The sequence below is a fragment of the Nerophis lumbriciformis genome, linkage group LG02, assembly GCF_033978685.3.
Source record: "Nerophis lumbriciformis linkage group LG02, RoL_Nlum_v2.1, whole genome shotgun sequence".
Taxonomy (NCBI): Eukaryota; Metazoa; Chordata; class Actinopteri; order Syngnathiformes; family Syngnathidae; genus Nerophis; species Nerophis lumbriciformis.
In genome coordinates, this window is record NC_084549.2 from 54608108 (window position 1) to 54625000 (window position 16893).

At 40.9% G+C, this 16893-nt stretch overlaps 1 protein-coding gene across 1 annotated transcript in view; it reads right to left on the reverse strand.

The window, feature by feature from the left end:
- Positions 1-297: 297 nt before the first annotated feature.
- degs1 (delta(4)-desaturase, sphingolipid 1) overlaps positions 298-16893 on the reverse strand; it is a 33201-nt gene continuing 16605 nt past the window's right edge. Inside the window, exons 2-3 of the mRNA XM_061964706.1 lie at positions 7554-8296; positions 298-1345 (exon numbers count right to left, since the gene is read on the reverse strand). Of these exons, the coding sequence (XP_061820690.1) occupies positions 1199-1345; positions 7554-8296 (890 nt within the window). The 3' untranslated portion in view covers positions 298-1198. The remainder of the gene's footprint in view (positions 1346-7553; positions 8297-16893) is intronic.

Genomic DNA, 16893 nt, shown 5'->3' on the forward strand with positions numbered 1-16893 from the left:
GTGATCACGACAAACCATCGTCGTCGTTCCCGACATCTACAAAGCAATTAACTACCTGCTGTCACCTACTGATATGGAAGAATATTACACAGTCACTCTGCCGAGCTCCAGACAGTACAGACACTCAACAACGGCACATTATTTGCGGATTATAATTACTGGTTTGCAAAAAATATTTTTAACCCAATTAGGTGAAATTACGTAATCTCCCACAGCACACCAGACTGTATCTCACGGAACACTAGTGGGTGAAAAACACTATGCTATTCACAGAAGGTGTAATAAAAAAAAAGACAATTCCATTAGTCACAATTTTATTATAATTTCTTCCGTGAAGACACAAAACATCATCATGATACATTATGAACATTTATTGATAAAAACTTTTAGTCACTTTGAATGAAGACTACATGTGAAGTCCATCTCTGATCAGAAATGCGCTAATTTCAGATCATCTCAAATGCAACAAAATCTTATTTTTCAATAGTGCATTAGTTGTAAATGTGTAAGCAACAGGTGGTAAAATGTTGCAGCACATGAAATGTCGGATGCTAAGCAGTTAAAATCAGAACAAGGCACGGCAACGTGAATTTTTTTCTGGCCAGATGCTTACACAAAATTAATTATGGCAATTTCAAAGGTGAAAGCAAAACTGTTAATTTCATGAGCTGAAAACAAATGTCCACATTGGATTCATGAACTTGACAAAGTTATTTGGTTTTCGTAGCTATATGGATTGACTAAATGTGCTCATTTTACCTCTGCCAGGCTGAAGGCTCGTGAAGTGTGAAGAGCACACCTGTGTACATTTAAGGCGAATGTTGGGAGATCATTTCTAACACGTGTTTGTTTTATGATGCAAACGCCAAATAGAAGATTTTTTTTTTTTTTTACAATGGATAAAAATAATTTGTTCTTTTTTTAAAAACTTTTTTCCATTAAAAAGTCAAAATTGCAAAATAGTTTTTCAACCAAAACATAAGAGTCTAACTCTTGTAAAAATATTAGTTTGACCTATACACATATTAGGTATAACCCATAAACTGTAACAATGTTCCATATACGTTGTTAAATTGCACATGAGTTGTACAGTACAATATGAGCAATGTGCTTGACGGCCAAACTAAAATATTTTCCAGTGAATTAAATCATATTTCAATAATACCTATAAGCTTTGTTCCAAAGGACCCAATGGAAATCACTCCAGTTTGACGTCTCCTTTCAGCTTCCTCTTGACGCGCGAGTACGGACTTAATGTGTCGTCCATTATGAAGTCATACAGGACCTTCACCCACGACGTGTACTGAGGAAGCCCGTCATAATACTCTGCTGCGATTTTCTTCACCTGCAAAACAAGACAAAGACATGAAGAAATCCAGAAATTTGTAACCACGGTCCAGTAGATACGCCCCTAATATAACACTGATATTGTGAAAGGGATCCTCAGTTTAACCCTTGTGTAATGTTCATATTGTTGTTACTCAGCCAGCGTTTGTGGGTCTGATGGACCCGTTGCATTTTGTGGCTTTTAATGCCTCACAATCAAACACTTTTATGTTAAAATAATAATAATTTAAAGCCTCACAATCAAACACTTTTATGTTAAAATACTGTAGAGATGTTTATTTGGATAAGTTAAACATCTGTTCAGTATTTTAACATAAAAGTGTTTGATTGTGAGGCTTTAAATTATTATTATTTTAACATAAAAGTGTTTGATTGTTACAATATGAACGTTGCACAGAAAATTTCTCTGCCAGTTTCTGCATCACACAGGAATTCTTCTTTTGTGTTTCTGCACTTGCGGTTCCCACACAAGGTTGCAACATTGTTTGTCAACACTGTCTGCTCTCATTTTCTCGCACAATTGACCCTCTGATGTTTTGTATACCTACACACTGTCCTCCTCCTGTCTAGGCCTGCTGTGTGTGTGTGTGTGTGTGTGTGTGTGTGTGTGTGTGTGTGTGTGTGTGTGTGTGTGTGTGTTACACAGAACATCAATTTCCACACTTCTGTTAGCCCGGCCTCGGACATCTTATATGTAATAGAAATGTGTAGGGGGGATGTATGGTGTGTGGTCATTAAATATGTACCGTATTTTTCGGACTATAAGTCGCAGTTTTTTTTCATAGTTTGGCCGGGGGTGCGACTTATACTCAGGAGCGACTTATGTGTGAAATTATTAACACTTTACCGTAAAATATCAAATAATATTATTTAGCTCATTCACGTAAGAGACTAGACATATAAGATTTCATGGGATTTAGCGATTAAGAGTGACAGATTGTTTGGTAAACGTATAGCATGTTCTATATGTTATAGTTATTTGAATGACTCTTACCATAATATGTTACGTTAACATACCAGGCACGTTCTCAGTTGGTTATTTATGCGTCATATAACGTACACTTATTCACCCTGTTGTTCACTATTCTTTATTTATTTTAAATTGCCTTTCAAATGTTCTATTCTTGGTGTTGGGTTTTATCAAATAAATTTCCCCCAAAAATGCGACTTATACTCCAGTGCGACATTTTTTTTTTTTTTCCTTCTTTATTATGCATTTTCGGCTGGTGCGACTTATACTCCGGAGCGATTTATACTCCGAAAAATACGGTATTCTGATATATGTTCTTCACAGAAAATGAGCCAAAGTCAGTGAGTCTCAGTTTGAAAAATGAATTAATTGTATCATTTTTCTTTTAATGAAAAATGAAAACGGGTCCCACAGACCCTAACACCACACGAGTCAGTTTATGGCAAGCATTTTAACCAAAAACTTATGTTTTACTACAATTAAACACATGTTGGTGACTCGCTGCATTTCCATTGCAGTTTTTCGCATAATAAAAGCGATTTTTCTCAAATTTCGATAGACTACATTTGCGACTTGTAGGTGTTTTGCGTCACGAGCCGTAATTCTCGGAAAATCTCTTCCCGCGAGACTCCACTTTGAGAAAGATATTGCAGCCACTGCTGTTGCTGCGAAACAAAGGCAGCGACTGATCGCTCGAAGGCAACGTCCTTACGGCCCCCTGACCCTTGTTGGGGCATGTGGGTCTCTTCGAGCCTATTGCAGGGAAGGGGACCGGTGCGGCGGTGCCACCTGGCTCGACCCCGTCCCACCAAGACGACCCGTCTGTCCTAGTTGTCCTGCATGGTGCCCTCTAAATGCGAAAAAATTGTTTCCATCATGCTTTTGCGAAAAACATCAATATCAAAACGTCTCAAAAACCACCTCATGAGAGCGCAAAAATGTTTTTGCGATATTTGAGAGGTTTTTCGAAATATGGGTGTTTCCATTCCCAGTTTCTTATTGCGATATTTAGGGTTTGTGCGTTTCTAAGGGTAATGGAAACTGAGCTTCAGTCTGTTTTTTTTTAACTGTCTTTTGGTTACAAAATAAGCTACCATAGTGCTACATAAAGTCTTATCATACAATAATAGTCCAATCAACGTCAACAAGATCCTTAGACTCTAGTTTCCAAAGTGTAATTGAAAGCACCACACGTCTACCGTAATCTCGCCAAACAATCGAGGCTTTATATGGTGATTGCCGATAAGGGTGTCCTTATCCAATATTGACATCATATATCAGCAAAAAAAACAAGAAGATATGTGCTTGCATGTCAAATATGTGATATAATCTTCGATACAAGCAATCCTGCAACGTGTGTATAGCTGCTTCGGTTGGTAGAGTGGCCGTGCCAGCAACTTGAGGGTTCCAGGTTCGATCCCCGCTTCCGCCATACTAGTCACTGCCGTTGTGTCCTTGGGCAAGACACTTTACCCACCTGCTCCCAGTGCCACCCACACTGGTTTAAATGTTACTTAGATATTAGGTTTCACTATGTAAAAGCGCTTTGAGTCACTAGAGAAAAGCTCTATATAAATATAATTCACTTCCCTTCACTTCACACAAGGTTGGTCTTTTCTTGCGTTTTAGTCAAGTCATTTAGCAGTACCTTCAGGATTTCGCTGCCCTTTTTTGTGATTGTTGCAGTCTAAAATGCTTGGATTTGAAACTCCTTTTTCAGAAAGTTGCATCGTTTTGAGAATGTTTTTTTTCCAATAACATTGACTCAACTTGTGATTTTATAAACTTTTTGTTAATGTTTTAAAGAGGTACTGCACTTCTTTGGTATTTTGCCTATTGTTCACAATCATTATGAAAAACGTTTTTAATGCATTCTAACTTGTAAATTTAAGTAAATAAAAGTCAGCTTACAGCGGAGCCAATGGGAGCTCCTCTATTTCGGCCATAAAATCCAATAAAAAAATATTCAAAAACCACCAACAATACTCCATTTACATTTTGTGACTTGAATATTAAACATTATTATTATCATAAGCAGACAAACTATTTATAGCAGCGTCATTATCACTTCCATGTGTCCCTATGTTTACATCATCGAGTGGTCTGCTGCTTCCTCGCTCCCTGTAGGTTTATTCTAGATCAGGGGTCCCCAACTGGTCGACCGCGATCGACCAGTTGATCATTGGAACCCGGTCATCGTGAAAATGTTAGAAAAAAGAAAAGTATTAATATGACATCAGTGACACACCCACCCTGCGAACGACCAACATACCCGCAAACAGGCACGCATTTTAACTCCTGAACACGCCCGCACAACCCAGCCTCTCTCTGCGGCTTCACACCCAGCTGCAAACGCGCAATGCATGACGTGCTCATAAATCATCGCTGCAACAATGACTGAATGTCTGACTGTTGCAACAAATCGGGACATTTTCTAGCATCCAAAATCAAACAACCCTTCCCTCAACCACGTTTTTGAAATTAATGCGCCGCATCTGCTTAAAATGATAAAAATACGTAAAATATTAATAAACATTAATGAAGGTGTTTGGATGTTTTTAAGGGTTTTATATGTGGAATTGCATGACTCCCATAGGCTCCATTGTTAGCAGACTTTTGATCGCATTTATTTAATATTTAGAATGCAAAAAAAAACGAAAAACATCCATCCTAAAAAAAAGTGCATCTCCCCTTTAAAGGGGAACCCCACTTTTTTTCAATTTCGCCTATCGTTCACAATCATTATTAGAAACAACAAAACAAGTCTCTTTTTGGTTTTTTTAGGATTTTAAAGATGATAAAAACTGCATGCAAGATGCGGCTAATAGGAGTCACCGTTGTAGCCTTCAAAACCCTCCATCTACGTTTTGTAGACACACTGCAAATCTATATATAATTTAGTAACAGACACGTTCATAACAATATTTAATATGTTCAATATTTACCGTATTTTGGTCATTTTATGCAGAGCCGAAACTAGTATTTGGCGAATTTATTTCCGTTTCCATAGCAGCGCACTTCCGACTTCCTGCAACAAATTTGTTCCTACTCCCTGAAACAAAGGCAAGTGTGTTTTCTAATCATGGCCGACTTGGTAACCGACAACGAAGATGACTATTTTTGGACAAATGAAGATTCACAACCTTATCTTTTTGAAAATAAATATACGGAGCATGAACTACTGCTTATAGAAGCGAGCACGAAAAAGAGGCTGAGACGTTGGAGTAGACGGAAGCCGAGAGAATGAGACATGGTCACGCTGCAAATCTAGAACGTTGAACCGTTGCTTACCAAAAATAAACTGGAAACATCCCTGGCGAGCTGTACCAAATGGACAACTGTCCATTGAGTAAGTCAGTATACTATTGATCATGATACATGCAACACATCACCGTATCAGTACATACACTGTCAAGCCAGCTGTGTACAAACAAAACATGAAATGTGGGCTAATACTTTACAGATCATGTAAAATGATTGTTCATGTTTTTCAGTCAGTACAAATCACTGTCTTATCGCAGTGTTGTGCATCACAAACTCAAACATGTTTTGTGATGTTGTAGTTAGCTTGTTCGCTCTTACAATAACAATGTCGCTACAGCTTGGTTATTATACAGAACACCTCCAGACAACTACAACCCTAGACGAACACCCTCCCCCACCACATCCCACTTCCCCGGATTGTAAATAATCAAATGTATATATATGTTCTGATGCTTTCTGAGCTCACTATGTTCACTGCTCGCTGTACATATCCTACGAAGTCAGACCTACTCTGTTTCAATGTCCATTTCTCAGATGATATAATTGTTGATGACTGAAGTGCGGATATCAACCAAACCTAACCCCCCCGCCCCAACCCCCTCCACATCCCACCCCCCGGATTGTAAATAATGTAAATAATTAAATGTATACACTCTGATGATTAACTTGAGTGATGATTGTATTATGCTGATAGTATATATTTATAACATGAATTGATTAACGTGGACCCCGACTTAAACAAGTTGAAAAACTTATTCGGGTTTTACCATTTAGTGGTCAATTGTACGGAATATTTACTGTACTCTGCAATCTACTAATAAAAGTCTCAATCAATCAATCAAGGTGACGGTACGTAAATGAAGTATCGTTGACGTTTTTTAAATGCATTTTTAAAGTGATTTAGTGATAGAATTGATTGCTCTCATTAGCTGCATTGCTAGCTACCAAGAACAAGCCAATTTTTACATGTTAGAATGCAAAAAAAACAAAAACCTTTTGTATTCTTGTCTCTCATAAGCATACTTGCCAACCTTGAGACCTCCGATTTCGGGAGGTGGGGCGGGGGGTGGGTGGGGGGCGTGGTTGGGGCGGGGCGTGGTTGGGGGCTTGGTTAAGAGGGAGGAGTATATTTACAGCTAGGATTCACTAAGTCAAGTATTTCATTATATATAATAAATAAATATATACCGTATATATATATATATATAAATAAACTTGAATTTCAGTGTTCATTTATTTACACATATACACACACATAACACTCATTGTTGAGTTAAGGGTTGAATTGTCCATCCTTGTTCTATTCTCTGTCACTATTTTTCTAACCATGCTGAACACCCTCTCTGATGATGCATTGCTGTGTGGCACGCAAAAAGTGCTTTCATCAAATGCACTAGATGGCAGTATTGTCCTGTTTAAGAGTGTCACAACATTGCTGTTTACGGCAGACGAACTGCTTTACAGTAGACAAAAAACGTGACTGCTGTTGTTGTGTGTTGTTACCGCGCTGGGAGGACGTTAATGAAACTGCCTAACAATAAACCCACATAAGAAACCAAGAACTCGCCCTCGATCATTCTACAGTTATAACGTCATTGGGCAGGTACGCTGTTTATATTGTGTGCCTGAATTTCGGGAGATTTTCGGGAGAAAATTTGTCCCGGGAGGTTTTCGGGAGAGGCGCTGAATTTCGGGAGTCTCCCGGAAAATCCGGGAGGGTTGGCAAGTATGCTCATAAGGATTGTGAATGATAGGCAAAATTCTCCCCAAAAAGTGCAGTTCCTCTTTAAGTGTCCCTTGAAAAAAATCAAATACCATATTGATGTTTTCTCATTTTACACCACACAGACTTAACATTATGCGTGTATGTTTTACACTTGAAAAGTGTATTTCCGTCTAAAACATTCATTTATGTTCCAACACATTTACCCCTGCAATTTACGAACATTTGTGAACTGTTGGGTATACTAACCATAGGTAGCATCCGCCCAGGAATGCTGGGGAAGTCATGGTGTTCATTGTGGTAGCCCACGTTGAAGGTGAGCAGGTTGAGGGAGCCGTAGTAGGAGTATGTCTCATGACCCTTGAGAAACATGTAGTGCTCTGCTATGAAGTGGCCAGAGATGGGGTGTAGACCCATCCCCAGCATGGAGCCAGCCAGCATGTACACCACAGGTTTGACCCCCCATACCCAGTAGAGCAGAATGTCAAAGATGAGCTGAATAGCAACGTTGGTCATTTCCAGCTGACTGATGGGCTTGGGGTTGATGCAAAGAGGCCGGATGGCGTAGAAGAGGGGCTGCAGAATAATCCAGATAAACTTGCGAAAGCGGGTACAGAAGAACCAGCCTTCAAAGTCAGTAGGGATATCTACATCCACGCCGTCACCTCCAAGGTACCGGTGATGGTCCAAGTGATAGCGTTTGAACGAGGCGGAGTACGGCAGGCCGATAGGGAGGTTAGCAAACATCGCAAAGTATCGGTTCCGCAAAGCTTTGTTGTTTCCAAAGGCGGTGTTGTGGGAGATCTCGTGAATAGCGAGGGTCATTGAATGGTTGATACAGCTGCTGAAGGCATAAGTCCAAAACAAAACCCATTTCCAATCCAAATCTTTGACCAGATAGAAAGCTAAAAACTGTATGGCCACCATCATGCACACGATCCATTTCAGCCTCAGGTCAGGACCCATCAGGGACTTGATTTGTGGATATTTAGCTGTGGAAGGAAAGATACACTAGTTATATTCACAATTTACAAAATATGAATCCGTTGAAAATATAAATGCATTATCAGTGATGTTGCTAGGTACGCGTCATGCGTCCCTGACACATTAAAATCTGAAGGTTCCTGGTTAGATCCCCACCTTCTTTTTTTTTTTTTTTTTTTTTTTTGTGTCCTGTCCAGCTTCTCAGGCAAATCATATAGTTAATGTAGATGCCCATGTCGGCTGTTCAGATCCCCACCTTCTACCAACCTCGTCACGTCTGTTGTGTCCTTGAGCAAGACACTTCACCCTTGCTCCTGAAGGGTCGTGGTTAGGGCCTTGCATGGCAGCTCCCGCCATCAGTGTGTGAATGTGTGAATGTGGAAATAGTGTCAAAGCGCTTTGAGTACCTTGAAGGTAGAAAAGCGCTATACAAGTATAACCCATTTACCATTTAATTTACAAACACCCCACGGGCCAGATTTCTTATTAACTTGGGTTGTTAACGATAAACCGACGTGACCGGCTGTCCGGTGAGAGAGGTGGCCGGTTCAGCTTCGCCGGTTACAATCCCCTCAATTGATATGATTCACCTGTGAAACCTTAGGTTAATCGAGTGTAGACACATAAACCAGTCATTGCGCCAAACTAGAAATCAGTTGACGGTCTTTGTCTTTAAAATGACACGAAAGCCAGGGTTGTCTGTGAAAAGAGTTACGCGCTTGTTACGTTACTTACGTAACAGGAGACGAAAATAGACGTAGATACATGTACGGGTATCGCGCGAGACTAGCAATCATGCGACAGTTTTGACTTTAAAACAACGTGAGTCACAGCTGCCTGCTATGTAATTACCCGCAAGATACTTAAAGTCAACGCCACAGACTGTCTTTGTGCTGTGCCGTCCATCAATATTGTAACATCCCAAGGAATGGCGGCTCAAACAGATTCCCAGTTTGTCTTTCTTTACTTCACAAAATGCAACGCTCTTGTAAAACGGGCTCAATCTCCGTGCCACGCCCTCTTTTACGGCATCATTCAAAACGACCTTTCACCCCAATTTCAGTTTCAGTTTATTTCGAACATGCATACAATTATTAAATTACAATGTAATACATCACTAATTTCCAGTTGATCCATTACAGCACGTCCGAAAAGGAGTAGCAAGAAGCAGAGCTTGTTTAATTCCAACCCTTTTCGTATCATAGTTGTTTTGTCCCATGTCTTTGTTTTCTGTTTGTAACAGAACATCCATGCATCCATTTTCTACCGCTTGTCCATTTCAGTGTCGCGGGGGGTGCTGGAGCTTATCTCAGAACAGTGAATAAATAAATAAATATACCATAAGTAAATCCATCCATCCATCCATCCATTTTCTACCGCTTGTCCCTTTTGGGGTCGCGGGGGGTGCTGGAGCCTATCTCAGCTGCATTCGGGCGGAAGGCGGTGTACACCCTGGACAAGTCGGCACCTCATCGCAGGGCCAACACAGATAGACAGACAACATTCACACTCACATTCACACACTAGGGCCAATTTAGTGTTGCCAATCAACCTATCCCCAGGTGTATGTTTTTTGGCGGTGGGAGGAAGCCGGAGTACCCGCAGGGAACCCACGCAGTCACGGGGAGAACATGCAAACTCCACACAGAAAGATCCCGAGCCCGGGATTGAACCCAGGACTACTCAGAACCTTCGTATTGTGAGGCACATGCACTAACCCCTTATCCGCCGTGCTGCCACCATAAGTAAATAAACAAATATTAAATACTTATATGACATTACATTATGTTCTTTACAAGTGTATGTAAACTTTTGATCGCAACTGTACATACAGATGTCACTTCCCATCTTTGTCCCAGACGTCCCGCCCCCCAGTCAAGCCATTGGCAAAAACCTGTCTGACTTGACTTAACTTGCAGAAAATAAATATATTTGACACGTGACACGTGTTTGCCTTTTTACTTTATAAAACATATTTGGAGATATACTAAATGGTCCCTAGTGTGTGAATATGAGTGTGAATGTTGTCTGTCTATCTCAGGGGTCGGCAACCTTTACCAGTCAAAGAGCCATTTTGACCAGTTTCACAAATTACAGAAAACAATGGGAGCCGCAAAATTTTTGGGAAATTTTAAATTAAATAATACTGCATACAAAGTTTTCTTTTTGCTTTGTGCTATGTATAAACCAGGGGTCTCAGACACGCTGCCCACACCTTTATATGGAATTTGAAAGATGGTGCGGCACGCAGGTTTTAAATGAATGGCGCTTGTCAGCGTCATGCATGCCGTGATGGTACAGCATATAGCGCCCACTACAACCAGCGTGCCTGATCAGCCACATGTTGAATGGGGCTTCCGCTTGCTCACGTAGGTGACAGTAAGGCATAGTTGGTCAACAACCGCACAGGTTACACTGACGGTGGCGGTGTAAAAAACACTTTAACACTCTTACTAATAATGCGCCACACCAAACAAGAATGACAAACACATTTCGGGAGAACATCTGCACCGTAACACAACAGGACAAATACCCAGAATCCCATGCAGCCCTAACTCTTCCGGGATACATTATACACCCCCGCTACCAAACCCCGCCCACCTCAACCGACGCACAGGGGGGGTTTGATGTGTGAGGGAGCAGGGTTGGGGTGGGGGCGGGGTTTGGTGGTAGCAGGGGTGTATAATGTATCCCGGAAGAGTCAGGGCTGCATGGGATTCTGGGTGTTTGTTCTGTTGTGTTTATGTTGTGGTAAGGTGCAGATGTTCTCCCAAAATGTGTTTGTCATTCTTGTTTGGTTTTGGTTCAAAGTGTGGCGCATTATTAGTAAGAGTGTTAAAGTTGTTTTATATGGTCACCGTCAGTGTAACCTGTGTGGCTGTTGAGCAAGTATGCCTTGCTGTCACGTACGTGTGCAAGCAGAAGATGTATATTGTATAACAAGTGTTAGGCTGGCACGCTGTTAATACAGTTTATAGAGAGCGCCAAATGTTGTACCATCATGGCACGCCCTTATTATAGCTGTAAGGGTGAAAGTCGGTGAATATTAATCCCGGGAGTTTTCTGCGAGAGGCACTTCATGAAATCCGGAAGTCTCACGGGAAAATTGGGGGGTTCAGCAAGTAAGTTGCTGAGCCGCATCAGAGTGATCAAAGAGCCGCACGCCTTCCGCCCGTGTGCAGCTGAGATAGGCTCCAGCACCCCCCGCGACCCTGAAAGGGACAAGCGGTAGAAAATGGATGGATGGATGTTGTGTTTTACAAATGTAAAAATACTCTAAGCATGTCACTTTCATACTTGCCAACCTTGAGACCTCCGATTCGGGAGGTGGGGGGAGGGGGTGGGCGTGGGCGTGGTCGGGTGGGACGGGGTCGTGGTTGGGGGCGTGGCTAAAAGGGGAGGAGTATATTTACAGCTCGAATTCACCAAGTCAAGTATTTCATATATATATATATATATATATATATATATATATATATATAAGAAATACTTGACGTTCAGTGAATTCTAGCTATATATATATATATTTTATTATATGTATATATATATATATATATATATATATATATATATATATATATATAAAATAAATACTTGAATTTCAGTGTTCATTTATTTACATATATACACACACATATGCACTAGATGGCAGTATTGTCCTGTTTAAGAGTGTCACAACATTGCTGTTTACGGCAGACGAACTGCTTTACGTATACAAAAAAGTGACTGCTGTTGTTGCGGGTTGTTGCCACGCTGGGAGGACGTTAATGAAACTGCCTAACAATAAACCCACATAAGAAACCAAGAACTCGCTCTCCATCATTCTATAGTTATAACTTGATTGGGCAGGTATGCTTTTTTATATTGTGGAGGACCTGAGTCCGCCTGAATTTCGGGAGAAAATTTGTCCCGGGAGGTTTTCGGGAGAGGCGCTGAATTTCGGGAGTCTCCCGGAAAATCCGGGAGGGTTGGCAAGTATGCACTTTTATAGAATGTGTTTTTTATATTTGAAGACGAATATACCTATAGGTGTTCTCATTCACCAGGTTATTGTTATTCTCATTGCATTCATCGGATAAGTTGTTTTAGAAGACGTTTGGCCTCTTATCCGAGTAGTTTTCATCAGCTCATGCTCATAGACTTAGCTTTGATAGATCTAGTCTGAGCGCTTTTTCAAAAGTGTGGCACCTTGAGACAAGAATTTGTTGATCGACAGTCTAAAAGTAAATTATCTTCCTTAACTCTTTATTTTTGCAGTTTTATGCACTTTTATGTATAAAATATAAAAATCGCAAATCGAAGCGCAATCGCAATTTTGGAGAGAAAAGTCACAATTAAGTGTTTTCTCAAAATCGTGCAGCCCTAAACAATTATTTACTGTACAATGTCTGTCGACTGATGGAATGTTCATATACAGATGAAGAGTTAATTATAATCCTCAAACATGTTAAAAAAATACAAATAAAATGTGGGCACAACTGTCTTTTCATGTCGTTCATGCGATCTTCGGGACTAAGTTGAATTTCAAAGTTCACAAACTTCTCGGCTTTTTGGCCACAACCATTTACTATACAAGTAAGAGGCATGATTTATAAGTTTTACCAACTCAAAAGGCGATGCAGTATTTCTCTGGCCCAATAAGTCAATAGCTGCATATAGCTTCCAAAAAAAGTGCAGTTCTCCTTTAAGCTTCCATTAATACATTTTAAAGATGAAAAAGGATAAATGAAGAAAAATGTGCCAAAATGCTTTATTGCATAGCTGCATAACTATAGACCTTGAACTCTTTTTAGTGAGGCCTTGAACCATATAAACTGTGTTTAGTATTTTTTTACACAGTCATAGAAGTGTATCGCGTTTACTTTACAAGACCCAGGTCTGAACTGAATTCCAAAAGGTCAGATGAACATTACTCATGTGATATGACTTCAGACACAGATAGCTTAAACAGCTGTTCAATCATTTCCTTGTTGCTCTTTCAAAGCCAGTTTATTCAACATAGGGCTGAGCGATATGGCCTTTTATTAATATCTCGATATTTTTAGGCCATGTCATGATACACGATATATATCTCGATATTTTGCCTTAACCTTGAATGAACACTTGATGCATATACAGTGGGGCAAAAAAGTATTTAGTCAGCCACCAATTGTGCAAGTTCTCCCACTTAAAATGATGACAGAGGTCTGTAATTTTCATCATAGGTACACTTCAACTGTGAGAGACAGAATGTGAAAAAAAAATCCAGGAATTCACATTGTAGGAATTTTTAAAAATGTATTTGTAAATTATGGTGGAAAATAAGTATTTGGTCAATAACAAAAATTCAACTCAATACTTTGTAATATAACCTTTGTTGGCAATAACAGAGGTCAAACGATTACTATAGGTCTTTACCAGGTTTGCACACACAGTAGCTGGTATTTTGGTCCATTCCTCTATGCAGATCTTCTCGAGAGCAGTGATGTTTTGGGGCATTCGCCGAGCAACATGGACTTTCAACTCCCTCCACAGATTTTCTATGGGGTTGAGGTCTGGAGACTGGCTAGGCCACTCCAGGACTTTCAAATGCTTCTTACGGAGCCACTCCTTCGTTGCCCGGGCGGTGTGTTTGGGATCATTGTCATGCTGGAAGACCCAGCCACGTTTCATCTTCAAAGCTCTCACTGATGGAAGGAGGCTCAAAATCTCACGATACATGGCCCCATTCATTCTTTCCTTAACACGGATCAGTCGGCCTGTCCCCTTAGCAGAAAAACAGCCCCAAAGCATGATGTTTCCACCCCCATGCTTCACAGTAGGTATGGTGTTCTTGGGATGCAACTCAGTATTCTTCTTCCTCCAAACACGACGAGTTGAGTTTATACCAAAAAGTTCTATTTTGGTTTTATCTGACCACATGACATTCTCCCAATCCTCTGCTGTATCATCCATGTGCTCTCTGGCAAACTTCAGACGGGCCTGGACATGCACTGGTTTAAGCAGGGGGACACGTCTGGCACTGCAGGATTTGATTCCCTGTCGGCGTAGTGTGTTACTGATGGTAACCTTTGTTACTTTGGTCCCAGCTCTCTGCAGGTCATTCACCAGGTCCCCCTGTGTGGTTCTGGGATTTTTGCTCACCGTTCTCATGATCATTTTGACCCCACGGGATGAGATCTTGCGTGGAGTCCCAGATTGAGGGAGATTATCAGTGGTCTTGTATGTCTTCCATTTTCTGATAATTGCTCCCACAGTTGATTTTTTCACACCAAGCTGCTTGCCTATTGTAGATTCACTCTTCACAGTCTGGTGCAGGTCTACAATTCTTTTCCTGGTGTCCTTCGACAGCTCTTTGGTCTTGGCCATACTGGAGTTTGGAGTCTGACTGTTTGAGGCTGTGGACAGGTGTCTTTTATACAGATAACCAGTTCAAACAGGTGCCATTAATACAGGTAAGGAGTGGAGGACAGAAGAGCTTCTTAAAGAAGAAGTTACAGGTCTGTGAGAGCCAGAGATCTTCCTCGTTTGAAGTGACCAAATACTTATTTTCCTACCATAATTTACAAATAAATTCTTTAAAATTCCTACAATGTGAATTCCTGGATTTTTTTTCACATTATGTCTCTCACAGTTGAAGTGTACCTATGATGAAAATTACAGACCTCTGTCATCATTTTAAGTGGGAGAACTTGCACAATCGGTGGCTGACTAAATACTTTTTTGCCCCACTGTAATCACAGCAGTATGATGATTGTATGAGTCTACATTAAAACATTCTTGTTCATACTGCATTAATATCTGATCATTTTAAACTTTCATGTAGAGAGGGAAATCACAACTAAGTCAATTTACCAAAACTGTATTTATTAAACAGTTATTAAGCAGTGGCACAAACATTCATGTCATTTCCAAAACAAAGTGCAAGATTGTCAGAGACATTTTAAAACAGGGGTCTCAAACTCAATTTACCTGGGGGCCACTGGATGCAGAAACTGGGTGAGGCTGGGCCGCCAGAAAAGATTTCTTAAAAAAATGTAACATGCACTTTTTAATGAATTCACCTTCTTTGAATGGCTATCCCGCCCTAGCAACATACTTGCCAACCCTCCCGATTTTTCTGGGAGACTCCCGAAATTCAGTGCCACTCCCGACAATCTCCCGGGGCAACCATTCTCCCGAATTTGTCCCGATTTTCACTCGGACAAGAATATTAAGGGCGTGCCGTGATAGCACTGCCTTTAACGTCCTCTACAACCTGTTGTCACGCCCGCTTTTTCACCATACAAACGGCATGCCACATGTTGTATGAGGCTTCTGCAGACACACGTAAGTGACTGCAAGACATACTTGATCAACAGCCATACAGGTCTAACTGAGGGTGGCGGTATAAACAACTTTATCACTGTTACAAATATGCGCCACACTGTGAGGGGAGGGGGGGGGGGGGGGGGGGTTGGTGGTAGCGGGGGTGTATTATATACATATTATATACATATTTGTAACAGTGTTAAACTTGTTTATAAGGCCACCCTCAGTGTGACCTGTGTGGCTGTTATTCAAGTATGTCTTGCAGTCACTTACGTGTGTGTTCAGAAGCCAAATACAGCATGTGACTGGGCTGGCACGCCGTTTGTACAGGTTGTAGAGGGCGCTAAAGGCAGTGCCATCACGGCACGCCCTTAATATTGTTGTTTGGGTGGAAATCGGCAGACATTCGAGAGAATTGTTACCCTGAAAATTCGGTAGTCTCCCGGAAAAATCGGGAGGGTTGGCAAGTATGACGCTGTCAAGCGCCATTCATATAAAACTTGCGGGCCGCACTAACATTAAATTTTCATAATAAGGTGCGGGCCACAAAACACAATTGGCCCGCAGGCCGCGTTACTGAGAACGCCACTACAATAGTTTAAAACAAATAAAGTGCACTTTTGTGCATGATGTCACACAAGATATTTCAATAACTGTCAAATAAAAATGAGCTGCATAATAGGAAATCAAATAGTGTATGTCCTTCGCTATGTGGTAGGTTACTGCGGATGTTATCTCCTTCTGTTGTTGACTGTTTTTTTGCATACGGTGTTGATCTGGAAATGGTTGCTTCAGCATTTTGTTGGTGTGACACCAAACGGAGATGTTGACATGCGGAGTTTCAAGCACTCTTCATTCTCTAGCGGGTGACTTTTCAAATGATGTTACAAATTAGCAGTGCTGCTACTTTTTGTAGCGACTCTTTTGCCGCATACTTGACATATTACGGTTGTAATAGACAGTTGCCAGACTATGGACCCCGTGCTGTTTTTCTTGGGAATTAATTCTTCTTCCTCCATTTGTTACCAGATTCACACCTTCTTTCCACTCGCACCGCTACGTTAGCACCACAGCTAACGTTACCCATGCCGCTACATCTCTGCTCCGCGAGGGCGTATGACGTTGCACGCGCGACAGTATGTGACGTATGTAAGAAGGTGTGCTTGTTTTATGTCTCTGTGAGAAGGAGACAAGAAGGAGTGAGAAGAGCCTGTAGTGTAATGCCTGCAGCTAAAAGCTACTGCGTGAGAACGTATACTCGAATATCACGATATAGTCATTTTCTATATCGCACAGAGACAAACCCGCGATATAT